This window comes from Stigmatopora argus, chromosome 23, assembly GCF_051989625.1.
Source record: "Stigmatopora argus isolate UIUO_Sarg chromosome 23, RoL_Sarg_1.0, whole genome shotgun sequence".
Classification (NCBI taxonomy): Eukaryota; Metazoa; Chordata; class Actinopteri; order Syngnathiformes; family Syngnathidae; genus Stigmatopora; species Stigmatopora argus.
Window position 1 is genome coordinate 1,964,510 of NC_135409.1, and position 13,534 is coordinate 1,978,043.

At 42.5% G+C, this 13,534-nt stretch overlaps 1 protein-coding gene across 22 annotated transcripts in view; it reads left to right on the forward strand.

Annotated features, from left to right (window-relative positions):
• nav3 (neuron navigator 3) overlaps positions 1–11,572 on the forward strand; it is a 232,129-nt gene extending 220,557 nt beyond the window's left edge. For 10 of the 22 annotated variants that reach the window (XM_077593699.1, XM_077593701.1, XM_077593703.1 and 7 more), the window contains 17 exons: positions 135–218; positions 286–397; positions 469–596; positions 1,292–1,315; positions 3,214–3,380; positions 5,598–5,751; positions 7,806–7,992; positions 8,151–8,248; positions 8,325–8,420; positions 8,718–8,886; positions 8,956–9,191; positions 9,275–9,429; positions 9,519–9,590; positions 9,671–9,867; positions 9,927–10,045; positions 10,108–10,323; positions 10,813–11,572. In XM_077593699.1, the coding sequence (XP_077449825.1) occupies positions 135–218; positions 286–397; positions 469–596; positions 1,292–1,315; positions 3,214–3,380; positions 5,598–5,751; positions 7,806–7,992; positions 8,151–8,248; positions 8,325–8,420; positions 8,718–8,886; positions 8,956–9,191; positions 9,275–9,429; positions 9,519–9,590; positions 9,671–9,867; positions 9,927–10,045; positions 10,108–10,323; positions 10,813–10,932 (2,334 nt within the window). In that variant the 3' untranslated portion in view covers positions 10,933–11,572. The remainder of the gene's footprint in view (positions 1–134; positions 219–285; positions 398–468; positions 597–1,291; positions 1,316–3,213; positions 3,381–5,597; positions 5,752–7,805; positions 7,993–8,150; positions 8,249–8,324; positions 8,421–8,717; positions 8,887–8,955; positions 9,192–9,274; positions 9,430–9,518; positions 9,591–9,670; positions 9,868–9,926; positions 10,046–10,107; positions 10,324–10,812) is intronic. The other 12 variants (XM_077593702.1, XM_077593705.1, XM_077593708.1 and 9 more) reach the window with 6 other exon arrangements.
• The last annotated feature ends 1,962 nt before the right edge of the window (positions 11,573–13,534 follow it).

The window sequence follows — 13,534 nt, forward strand, 5'->3', positions numbered from 1 at the left end:
GGGTCCGCTCTGACACCTTAGCTGTCTAACTATGCAACTTTGTTGGGTGTTAGAAGATATTAAGGGAAAAACTACAGGTGTTGCAATCGTCAACGCACTTTGTGCGTTTTTCAATGGAATTTTTGCATTTGCAGTCTCACCTGGTGGCTGCTTTTGAGAAGAGCTTGAGCACCATGACGTGTCGCCTTCAGAGCCTCACCATGACAGCTGAACAGAAGGTGGGCGGGTGTTACTTTTAACAGGAGAGCAAAATCTGCACAGACTGCTCATGGCACTTTCTCATAGGAAACTGAGCTGGTGGAGTTGAGGGAGACCATCGAGTCACTGAAGACACAAAACACCGACGCGCAGACGGCCATACAGGTGGCGCTCAACGGACCGGATCACTTCCATAAGGGTAATCGTGATCAATCCAAATACCGTCACAGACAATATAACCATTTATTTGTTTGTTTGTTTGTTAACCAGACTTGCGTATCAGACGGCAACACTCATCAGAAAGCATGTCGAGCATCAACAGCGCGGCTAGTCACTCCAGCATGGGCAGCATGGGCAACAACACCGAGGACAAGAACAAGAAAAAGAAAAAGAACTGGGTGGGTGGACCGGCTGCACATACCAACTCCACACTCTCAGGATTCGGGTTGCTAGGTTACTATGTCATCATCAACTCCAGGTCAATTACCTCACAATATTATTCGTCTTAACATGACCATCAGGCTGCAAACATTCAAAAGCACCCCATGAGTCTTGATAAGTGCTTGTTGACTCTTGGTCTTGTTGAGAAATCCAAACACTTCACCAACTGTCAAAGTGCTTTTAATTATGCCCTCACACCCGAAGGAAAGCCTAAAGGTCCCCATACTTATTCTTTTTAAAGCATGACTCCAATGTGGGTCTTCTCTAAATCCATCCAGTCCTTGGTGACTTCTTTTTTCTCAGCCAGTGTGACACTTTCCGTCCTACGCAGTTGTTAAATTGGGCTCATTAGTACAAAATGCATATTAGTACCTAATTAAAGCCGCAATGAATGATTCATTTGAACAAATACTGCTGCGGTGCACTTTGGAAGCTGCAAAACGGAATGAGAAAATGGGTTTACTTCTGACCCAAGACAGGCAAATAGGGTTACTATTAAAATTTGGACACGGCTTGGAACGGAATGGATAGTTTTGGAATATGTCATATTTCATTTTTCCTGTATATGTGCCTTGGCAAAAATGTAGTAGATGTCACCTGCCCCTGTGTCTGTTTGTGTGTGAGTAACACTGGGTGTGTTCTGGGTCTTCAGGTGGCTGATTCCATCCCGGCTCAGGTTAGTTTTATCTTTGAAAGCGTGCAGTGACACTCCACCCCCAGCCCAACCATTAAATCAGTGGTTCTTAACCTGGGTTCGATCGAACCCTAGGAGTTCGGTAAGGCCGGTCTCAGGGGTTTGGTGTAGCCTCTGGCGCGAAGGTCAAGATACATCGACTCATCATGTCTATACACGATAACAAGCCCCGCTTGACCATCACTGGCTCCAGATGATCACGTGACATTGCTTGGCCAATCAGTGCTGCAAGGAATTTATATATCTTGAATTTGAAAAAAGATCATATTTTATTTTACACAAGCAGGGGGGCCCGGCGAAGACAATTTTTGCGCTATTTAAAAAAATCTCTTTTGAATGGTTGTTTAACAAATAAAAGATTGTATTTACACACTTGGAGAAGGTGAAGAAATTCAATCTAGTAGGTCTCATTACTATTCAGTCTATTAGGATCTGACAGCCGTTTCTGGCCACCATAAAAAAATTGTACTCTCTACGTTGCATGGTTTGGACAAACGTAGCGAAAGAATCTTAAAATACACACACACTAACACACCCATATATCACGTTTTACAAGGATTATAGATTAATTTATTATTGTTAGTTTGTTCAATAGCTCCTAAGCCATTTGACAGATTGATACAAAAAGATAGGTCATTCTATGTTTAAGGAACACATTTTGGTTTTTCAATAACACTTCATTTATCAATTATTAATTTATTACTGTTGTAAGCATCTAATATCTTCAATAGCTCCCAAGCAATTTGATGTATATTGCCACCAAATTTACAGAAAAGATAGGTAATTACCTTCTGTTTATCAAACACCTTTTAGTTTTTCAATAACACATTCCACTTATTAATTTATTATTGTAATTAGATCCTAATATCTTCAATTGCTCCCAAGCCATTTGATTTATTGACACCAAATTTACAGAAAAGATAGCTAATTACCTTCTGTTTAAAGAACACATTTTGTTTTCTTAATAACACATTCCAATTATTAATTTAATACTGTTATTGGCACCTAATATCTTCAATAGCTCCCAAGCAACTTGATATATTGGCACCAGATTTACAGAAAAGATAGGTATTTATGTTCTGTTTAAGGAACACCTTTTGGTTTTTCAATAACACATGTATTAATTACATGCTTTGCCGGTCCCACCTGCTTGTTTAGAACCAAAAGACAATTGTTGCGCTATTAAAAAAATTCTCTTTTGAAACATGGTTGTTTAACAAATAAAAGATTGAGTTTATACACTTAGAGAAGGTGAAGAAATTCAATCACTCTTCTATTAGGATCGGAGAGCCGTTTTTTTTAACTGGAAAACACGCACTTTGTGAAGTAGCACCACCAATTTCGTTATACGCATCTGTAGTATAATGACAATAAAGGCTTTTGATTTGATTTGATTGATTCTGGCCACCATAAAAAAATCAACTCTCTACGTTGCACGGTTTGGACAAAGATAGCGAGAGAATTTTAACCTACACACACTCATAAATCACGCTTTATAAGGATTATAGACTAAAGTAGGGTTCGGTGAATGCGCATATGAAATATGGGTTCAGTAACTCCAACAAGGTTAAGAACCACTGTATTAAATCTATTCTTCAGTTCCTTCTTTTTGCCCTCCAGTGCTAGCTTGTGTCTATCTTTTCTGGAAACATCAGCATGGATACAGCCTTCCCATCATTGCCTGTTCATATTTCGAAAGAAAGGAAGCTCACCTCTCTCACCCCCATTTCATTCTCTACTTACAGCTTTGATATTTACCTTTCTTTTCCCTCCACCAGCTTGGAAAAACAGCACGGCGTGCCTTCCTGAGCTAACCTCAAATTTCTCTCCGCCGAATCCAACATACTAACCCCTCGCTCCTGTTTTCCGCTGTCACGCAGCTTCGCAGCTCCTTCAAGCACGCGTTCAGCAAGAAGAAAACCAAGTCGCAGTCGGCCCACGACGAGATGGAGGAGACCAGCGACTGGCTGCCATCATCGCCGAAGCTGCAGCATGACAACCGGCAGAGCAGCGTCGCTACTTTACGTTCGTCACCTTCCGCCACAGAGTGAGTCGGTAAAGCATGCCATCTTCCTCTGGAACAGTGGTCCTCAACATCTTTCTCACTGCGGACGGCTCTTTCTATTTTCGGACAACTGCTAACGACAGTGGCGGGGAACCCAACACAACGGCAAAAGAAACAAGCCCTAAGCACAATTGCATTTATTTGTTTTTATTATCGCAACTTTTCTCATTTCGATTAGAGGGGAAGCTTCAAATGGCTGTGCAAGTTTTGTCGAAAGCGTGTAATGAGCCACTTTTCCAGCGTCTCCAAACTCAGAAATAAAACGTATTAATTTAACGCCCCGACTGACATACAGATTGAATAGATTTCTGTGCTAAAAGTTGCGGAAACTCTCACCTGGAATAGGACCACCTGAGTCAGGTGGACGTGGAGCAGCAACATGACAAAATCCGGAAACTCGGCATACCTACAGTGGCCAGCCTTATTTGTCATATGAAGAGCACACAAGGGGCGGCCCGGTGGAGCGAGTGGTTAGCGTGTCGGCCTTACAGGTCTGGGGTCCTGGGTTCCAATCCAGGTCATGTCCATCTGTGTGGAGTGTGCATGTTTTCCCCGGGCCTGCGTGGGTTTTCTCCGGGTCCTCTGGTTTCCTCCCACATTCCAAAAACATGCATGGTACGCTGATTGGACACTCTAAATTGCCCCTAGGTATGGCTGTGACCATCAATGGTTGTTGGTTTCCTCGTGCTCTGCGATTGGATGGCCACCGATTCAGGGTGTCCCCCACCTCTGGCCCGGAGTTATCTGGGATAGGCTCCAGCAACCCCGCGACCCTAATGAGGATAAAGTGGCTTAGAAAATGAGATTTTGTGTGTAGGTGTAGCAATGCTGACAGATATTGGGCAGGTTACCCCCAAACTTAATGGGTTATATTTACGGTGTAATTGGTTTGGAGACTCTGATTTGGCAAACATGAAGTGCAGCACGCTATCGATGGTGCCTCGTGTGAGTGAGATTAGCGTTAATATTTATTTCTCTGGCGGACCGACACCAAGAGTCTTGTGGACCAGTACCGGTCCGGGGACCAAAAGTTGGGGACCCCTGTTCTAGGAGATATTCTTAGATATGTATACAGTAATCCCTCGAATATCGCGGCTTCACTACATCGCAGATTTTTTTCTGGGGGGAATTTTTTTTTACATTTTATTTTGTAAGTTCATAAAAATGTGAAAATCCACGCTGAAACTCGCAAGCGGAAGCCACTCCCCTGTCCTCCACTTGCTACTAGGACTCAGCACTGAAGTAAAAAAAAAAAAGTTTTTTTTAAATAACTTCGTAGTTTTTCGTTTGTCGCGGCCATGTTTGGTCTACTTTGCGATAATCGAGGGATTACTGCACTGCTATAATTTACAGAACTCAACGGCTGTCGCTGACTTCAGTTTTTTTTACTTTCAGTTATTCTTCTTTAAATGCTCACTCTTCTTTTATTTGTCTTCCATCATGACTTCTCTTTTCTTTCACATTATTACACCCTTCCTGCCTTGTGTAGCAAGTGCCCGTGTGATAGTCTGTCCTCCTCCATTTGGACGTCAAAGAAAAAGCTAAATGGTCACGTGGTCTACAAACACCGGTATCGGTAATGGCGCGTGCGTGTGTGATGGATTTAAGCATGCCAGTACAGCTAATTTGCTTTTATTGGATGATCATGAAGTGTGTTTGAGAGCATAGACAACAAAACCAGATCAGTGTTGCTGTTCACCTTCAAAGAAATATCAAATATGTTGTTAACCGTTTATCGCAAGTACAGGACATTTTTCGTACCAGCCATCCAATTTAAAAAAAATCATGCACGCAACATACTGAGTGAATTGACTGTTACTGACACTCTGACCTGTACTGACTTTTGGGCACATTTGGAGTCCTTAGAATTCTCAAATTAATATCATTGAACTTATTTGAAGCTCCCACCAAGTTTGATTCATCGAAAATGATTTTTATTACTCCTTAGTTTTAGATTACTACTACTCTTTTACTATTATACTATTATATATGATAATAATATAACGCCAGGTGAGTAATTTGGGCAGCTTTTTGATGATTTCGGACTACTTGACTTGCGCTAATCCGCTCTTTAGTATGCATGGCGCTGATCAATCTTGAGCAAGCTTTTCCACTGACTCCACACCCCTCAGTTCTTTTCCATCTCTGTTCTGTACGGGTGTTGTATCTGTTGTAACCCCTCCAAAAATGACACCCTAGGCTGTGCGAGTGCACCGAGGCTGAGGCCGAAATCATCTTGCAGCTCAAAAACGAGCTGAGGGAGAAGGAGCTCAAGCTAACCGACATCCGATTGGAGGCGCTGAGTTCTGCCCACCACCTGGACCAGATCCGGGAAGCCATGAATCGCATGCAGGTGAGGCACTTTGCGAGCAGGTACTTGATGGCCATGTCATACACGCAGAGCTGCCAACCTCCGTCGACCCCATTTCAGTAGTACCCTTGTCCCATTTCCGGAGTGAATGCGATTCACGCAAAATCAATATAAAATGTAACAAAAATAAGCATATGACAATTTAAATGAAACTGTTATTATGCTTTTACGTTATATTGTGGTTTTGCAAACTATTGAAAAAGTACAGCATAATGAAAATAAGTCTATCTTTGTGTTTGGGTCCTTCTACGTGCGTTTCATAGTCAGTGATTCCAACATGTGTCACGCTGAAGTTGCACTTGCATGTTGTGCAATGTGCAAATGTTGGTCCTTTTGGAGACGGCTTCAAAATGGGATATTTCGTCGAATACAAACCAATAAACTTCTGCGAGTCTCTGGGTTTCTTATTAGAAGTTTCATCCAAAATACCATCCATTTTGTGCTTAACCTGATCAGGCTTCCTTTAGAACAGTAGTTCTTAACCTTGTCGGAGCTGCCGAACCCCACCAGTTTCATATGCACATTCACCGAACCCTACTTTAGTCTATAATCCTTATAAAGCGTGATTTATGGGTGTGTGAGTGTGAGTATTTGTGTGTGTGTGTGTGCGTGCGTGTGTGCGTGCGTGCGTGCGTGCGTGCGTGCGTGCATGCGTGCGCGTGTATGTTATGTTTCTCTCGCTACATTTGTCCAAACCGTGCAACGAAGAGAGTTGAAACTTTTTATGGTGGCCAGAAACGGCTGACGGGTGATTGAATTTATTTACCTTCTCTAAGAGTGTAAACTCAATCTTTTATTTGTTAAACACCCATTTTTCAAAAGAGAGTTTTTTTTTAATAGTGCAACAATTGTCTTTTGGTTCTAAACAAGCAGGTGGGACCGGCGAAGCCGGATCCCCTTGCTTGTGTAAAATAAAATGTGATTTTTTAAATTTCAAGATATATAAATTCCTCGCAGCACTGATTGGCCAAGCAATGTCACATGATCATCTGCAACCAGTGATGGTCAAGTGGGGCATGTTATCGTGCATAGACATGATGAGTAGATGTGTCTTGACCGCAGAGGCTCCACCGAACCCCTGAGACCGACTCACCAAACCCCTAGAGTTGGATCGAACCCAGGTTAAGAACCACTGCTTTAGAACAACCCCGGAAATGATAGAATTTGTTTCTAAAAAAAAGACTGGTGGCTTAGTCAGCCTTAATAATACTAACTTCCCTTATGAAAAAAAAAAAAAAAAAATGTTAAAGAGATATTGGGTACCCATGCAATCGATTCTGAATCGATCGCCACGCTGAAGTCGCACAAGATGAATCAATCCCACTTGTAACTCAGATGATTCACAATGCACTCGTGCTACCGAATTCTTCCGGTTTACAGTGCAGTTGAATCAAGATGCCGGAAGGCGTAGCAATGGTGTGAATTTTGAGGCTTTTAAATTGGTAATTTTTCAGAAATGGTTGCTTGAAAAAAATGTAAGTGAGTTTGGGGGGATTTCCGGAGTTTAGGAAGGTTGTCTGGAGTCCCGCTGTTTGAGTTGCATTTCCGGAGAAACTCCTCAAATTGCGGAGTAGTTGTCAGCCCTGTACACGTAACGCCACTTGACGTCCACCTTGGATTGTGTAAGGCTTCTTATCGCCGTCTTAACCTTCACCACAAAGGGAGCCTTGCTGATCAAAAAGAGCTTTGATCCATAATTCCGATACAACCTTATAAGGCTCGCTGGGCAAAGTAGCGGCTTTTCTTGGCTCATGAAGTGCCTGTTAACCCATCTTAAAATGTTTTTTTATCCGATTTGATCTATTGCAGCGTTGCGCCACTGCAATTTTGGCATCATTGTAGTGGGACTTCAATGTGACTTTAATATCTCTTCAGATGTGGTTTATGTGAACTTTACTCCTCGGAGTAACTTATGCTCTCGCATTGACAGCGCTAGACGTCCAATCCATTTGGATTGGCAACAATCGTTCTATTCTCAATGGCGGCCAACAAGCGCATTCATGAAATAATAGTAAAACTCTGTGTCCGGTGAGCAGAACGAGATCGAGGCGTTAAAAGCGGAGAACGACCGTCTCAAGTCCAGCGGCGGCACCACACCGATGGCGGCGCCTCCCAAAACCACGCGGCCACCCTCAGAGACCTCCAGCACGTCTTCGTCGTCGTCCCGCCAGTCGCTGGGCCTGTCCCTCAATAACCTCAACATCACCGACACCATCATGTCAGGTCAGTTTTGCGTCAGTGTCCATCTTTGGCAGTGATCCTCTTTGGCAGCTTGACATTTGTTTCGAGGTGTGAGAACACAAAAAAAAAATTGAACAATAAAGACTCCAATGGCTTAAGAGTGAATAAAAGCACGTCGAATGAACGTGTCCGGCTTTTAGATATTCTACTCGACGACAGCTACGAAGGTAACCTCCGCCAAGAAGGTCGCAGCGTGCAGATAGTGGTCAGCATCAGCAGCGGGCGCAGCACCACCAAGGTCAATGATGCCTCTCATGATCTCCTACTTTGACAAATCTATCAGATATTTTAAAGTTGGAATGATTTGTCAACAGGGAACGCCAATCCAGGAGCATCTGATTGGCTCCATAGGTGTCAGCGGGAAAACCAAGTGGGATGTCTTAGACGGGGTCATCAGACGGCTCTTCAAGGTAAACTGGAAGCACGTCTAAAAGCTTCTTTTTGTAACTTTGCGCAGTTCAGCATACTGCCTTGAATTAGGATGAAAGTTAGAAGGAATCACGATTGCCTTGTCACGATTTTTCTTGAATTTGGTCTCATACCAAAATATGCAAAAAATGGAGAATTGATAATAAAGTGAAGTATGTTACTTGACCAAAAGAAATAAATTCAATCCAACTGCACGCGGAGACTCTATACTGTAAGAATAGTGTAAAAAGAGCATTTGTAATTCCAAACACAAACCTTTTAAAAACCCTTTTTTGCAGGAATATGTATTCCGTGTAGATCCTGTGACCAGTCTAGGCCTGAGCTCGGACAGCATCATCTGCTACAGGATGGGCGATGTGGTCCGCGCCCACTCCTCCCAAGTGCCTGAGCTGCTTCCTTGCGGCTACCTGGTGGGCGAAAGCAATGTCATCAAGGTTAACCTCAAAGGTAGGCACCGCCAAGTTCCTGTTTTGTGTGGATCTCCGAGATGTTCACGCTTCCTCTTCCTCCTCGCAGGCGTGAAGGACGGCAGCATCGACAACTTGGTGTTTGACACGCTCATCCCCAAGGTCATCATCCAGCGGTACCTCAACTTGCTGATGGAGCACCGCCGCATCATCCTTTCGGGGCCCAGCGGCACCGGCAAGTCCTTCCTGGCCACCAAGCTAGCCGAATTCATCATTTCTCAGACAGGACAGGAAGTGAGCGAGCACAACGTGGCCAGCTTCAACGTGGACCAGAACTCCAGCAAGGTGGGCACACCAAAATGAACGTCCGGTAGCTTTTTGTTCATTTCGTTGGGAAGGTGAATTGGAGAGAGCCTTTTCTCTTCCAGGATCTCCGTCACTACTTGTCCAACCTAGTGGAGCGTTGTAACTCCGAAGGCACGGACACAAAGTTCCCCACTGTGGTTATTCTGGACAACCTCCATCACATCACCTCACTCAGTGACATATTCAACGGATTACTCAACTGCAAGTACCACAAATGGTACGGATGGTGATTTTTATTTTTTTATTTTTTTAAACGTGCCGCAAAAGGGTTGATTTTCAATGAATCACCTATCTTGTCTGCTTTAGCCCCTACGTCATCGGCACCATGAACCAGGGAGTCTCCTCTTCCCCCAACCTCGAGCTACATCACAACTTCAGGTTTGCGGACCTGTACTATCTTTATAGTTATCTGACAAATTTTGACAGTTTTGCGTCACCAGCTTTTATGGCTGTCACAGGTGGGTGTTGTGCACAAACCACACAGAGCCCGTGAAGGGCTTCCTCGGTCGCTTCCTGCGGAGGAAGCTCATCGAGACAGAGATCCATAAGAATGTGCGCAGCAACGACCTCATTAAGGTCATCGACTGGATTCCCAAGACATGGCAGCACCTGAATGGCTTTCTGGAGGCCCACAGTTCTTCGGACGTCACCATAGGTCAGACGCGCTAACGAGGACTTTTAAAGGTGACTGTAATATGGACTCTACTTGATTAGGTCCCCGACTCTTCTTGTCCTGTCCAATGGATGTGGAGGGATCGCGCGTGTGGTTCACCGACCTGTGGAATTACTCCCTGGTGCCCTACCTGTTGGAAGCTGTACGTGAAGGACTTCAGGTAATCGGAGTAAGCACGTCCTTCCGTAATCTGGCTTGACTGATCGTGCCATGCCTTTGCAGCTGTACGGCAAAAGGGCAGCGTGGGAAGACCCGTCTAAATGGGTGAGTGATACTTACCCGTGGCAGGCCGCCGATGTCGCTCCGGCGCAACAGCAGGATGGCCAGTCGCTGCTGCAGTTGAGACCAGAGGACGTGGGCTATGACAGCTACAGCTCCTCCAAGGAAGGGGCTTTGTCCAAGCAGGTGTCCCAGAGTGATACTGAGGGAGACCCGCTGGTAGGAGACACTTTGTCACACACAAAAAAATTAAAGCGGTAGATCTTTCTACCTGCGGCTTTAGAACCACATATGGCTTTTGGCTTTTTGTGACTTTTAAAAAGGATGAGCATTTGAGTTGTCTTTTAATAATTGGTTCTTGCTCATCTAACCCCTCAATGTGTATTGCAATGTTTCTAAATTTGGAAGGGGGAAATCATAATGACAAAAAAATGTTTTTGTTTTTTTTTACAAATATTTGTTCTTCAAAGTTCAACCTTTCAGATCCCAGTAGGCAAATCTCAGCTAAATCAAAAGAGTTTGTTTGTTTATTTGCCAACGAACAGATGCTCATTTTCGGCCAGCCAAATTACAAACTAGTATTAAAGTCACAGCTGAAGGGTGAAAAGTGCAACATGGTTGGACATAGATTATCTTTCACGGCGCTCTTCACATCTAAAATTGCCGACCCCTGCCCTAATCTTAGCTTGAAATTTCCTCTTTTGCAAGATGAATATGCTGCTGAGGCTGCAGGAAGCCGCCAATTACTCCAGCGCGCAGAGCTGCGACAGCGACAGCGCCAGTCACCATGACGACCAGCTGGACTCATCGCTGGAGTCGGCGCTATGACACGCCTGACACACCCTTAGTGCAAATACATGACAAGTTGTAGGAAATCCTCCTGGTATCCTAAATTAAAATGCCAGGCCAGTTGAAGTCATTCGTGTTCGTTTTTGAGATTTTTTTCCAGAATACAACTTCTCATTTTAGTATACAAACTGGAATAATTAGGACCCCATAAGGTTGCAAATATTTACGATTTGAGCCAGGAGATGGGCAGGTACTATTGTTGTGGTATTTCTTTGTTTACAGAGCTGCTTCTCCACAATATGTCAACAACCAATCGGTCACACTGAGGGTATTGTGAAGAAAATGGATAAGTGCCAATTTTTCCCCTCATTTGTGTTACTGCCAAATACTAAAAACGCCTAAAAAAACTTGTTCTTAAAGTAGGTTTCAAGAAATATGATGCAAGTCACTTGTTAAGTGAAGTCAGAAAAAAAAAACACCTTAACAAGGTAACAATGATTTTGGTGCTTTGTCGTTGCCTTAATCGTGCAAAAAGGTTTTGAGAGAGAAGGAGGGGTTCCAGCTTCCATTGACTTTGTAATGACAAGAGGTTAGTATGGATGCTCCTTAATATATCATTGCTATCTATCTCTCTATATATATGTATGTATGTATGTATATATATATATATATATATATATATATATATATATATATATATATATGTATATATATGTATATATATATATATATATATATATATGTATATATATATATATATATATATATATATATATATATATATATGTATATATATATATATATATGTATATATATATATATATATATATATATATATATGTATATATATATATATATATATATATATATATATATATATATATATATATATATATACACACAGGAGCATATATATGGGCCTGGAGTCAGCTGGGATAGGCTCCAGCACTCCCCGTGACCCTAATGAGGATGAAGCAGTTCAGAAAATGAGATGAGATGAGAATATATATAGATAAATATAGGGCCGGGAGATTGTTTTTGTTCTCACCCAGTTGAGCTGGGCTCACTTGAAATGACAGTACCACAACCAATTTTACTTTTTTTCTTAGCATGATTTTGAGTTTCTTAACGGCACGGGAAGAAATATACCTTTACAATATGTAACCACGCGTAGTGGACGGAAGCCAATTTCGATTGTCATTTCTTTTAAAACGTGTGAATTGGTTTTGCACTTTCGGGCGGGTTGTAAATACTTCAGTCTTCTTCCGCAGAGAAATAAAGGTTGATGTTACACTAACCTGTGGCAAGAAAATAAGTAAATTATTGTCAAAAGATGCAAAAAGTCAAACAGGTGTGCGTCGTGTGTTGTGTGTCAACGCTGTAGGCACACACGGTGTATTAATAGAAAAGTGTTCTCACTAAAAATAACACCAAGCTCCACTTTTCCAGTAGGCCCCCATCATTGCCGTGACATCCATTGAAATTTGTCATGAAATTCTAGCTGGCCTGAGGGGGATAAGGTGCTCATCCCACACCGTATTGAATAAAAATAAAAAACGCACGCACACACACAGCAGGTGCTACTGGTCAGCCAAGACCCATTTGAGATAATAACCTCAGGACAATCCTACCTGTTGAGCCTCCGATGACGTGTGATGGGAGGTGGCAATGACTTCCCAAACTCTGAGCCCGGTATTTTTTCTCAATGGAACCCCATACCATGTATTCTGGACTTGGGGGAAGAAAATTTGTTTCCCATTTTGTGTTCAATTTTTTTTATATTTTGTACATTTGTATGTAACATATCATGTAAATAGACAGAGACAGTGATTTAACTCATCTGGGGGGTTTTATAGTGTTTGTAAAAGCTCTAATAATAAATGGTATTTGGTGTCACATGAAAAACTGGTGTTTGTGCATTTAAAAACTACAAAAGCTGTATTTTAGAAAATAAATATTTAATGTATTCGCTACACCAGCTTGTGATGGTCTTGATAACAAAATGAATTAATACCGATGAAATATAAGTGAGGGGCGGCCTGACGGCTTGGGTGGTTAGCGCGTCGTCCTCACAACATTGGGGTCCTGGGTTCAAATCCAGGTCAGTCCACCTGTGTGGAGTTTGCATGTTCTCACCGGGCCTGCGTGTTTTCTCTCCGGGGACTCCGGTTTCCTCCCACATTCCAAAAAACATGCATGGTAGGCTGAGTAAGAGTGTGGCGTGAATTGTTGTACGCAGGGGTCTCGAACTCAATTTACCTGGGGGCCGCTAGAGCCCGAGTCTGGGTGAGACTGGGCCGCATCAGGATTTCCACAAGAAAAGCACTGATAAAACTTTCCAACGTTATCAAATATCTTTATTTTTTAACAAAAAATAATGAATTAAATAAATTAACTTAAAGATGAATAAAAAATAAATCAATCAGTAATATAAAACCAAATAATACTAATGAGCATACAGTAGATATACACTGGCTGGCTAAGTAGAGAAAATGAATTATTTTTATTCCGTTTCAAATGTCTGTATTAACAGCTCTTTAACCTTTAACTTTCTGAACTTGAATGGAACATTGAACATGAAATATTCTGAACACGGCTTCTTTTGCCTACTCCTTGCTGCTAGAGACCTGGCAGCGCTTCT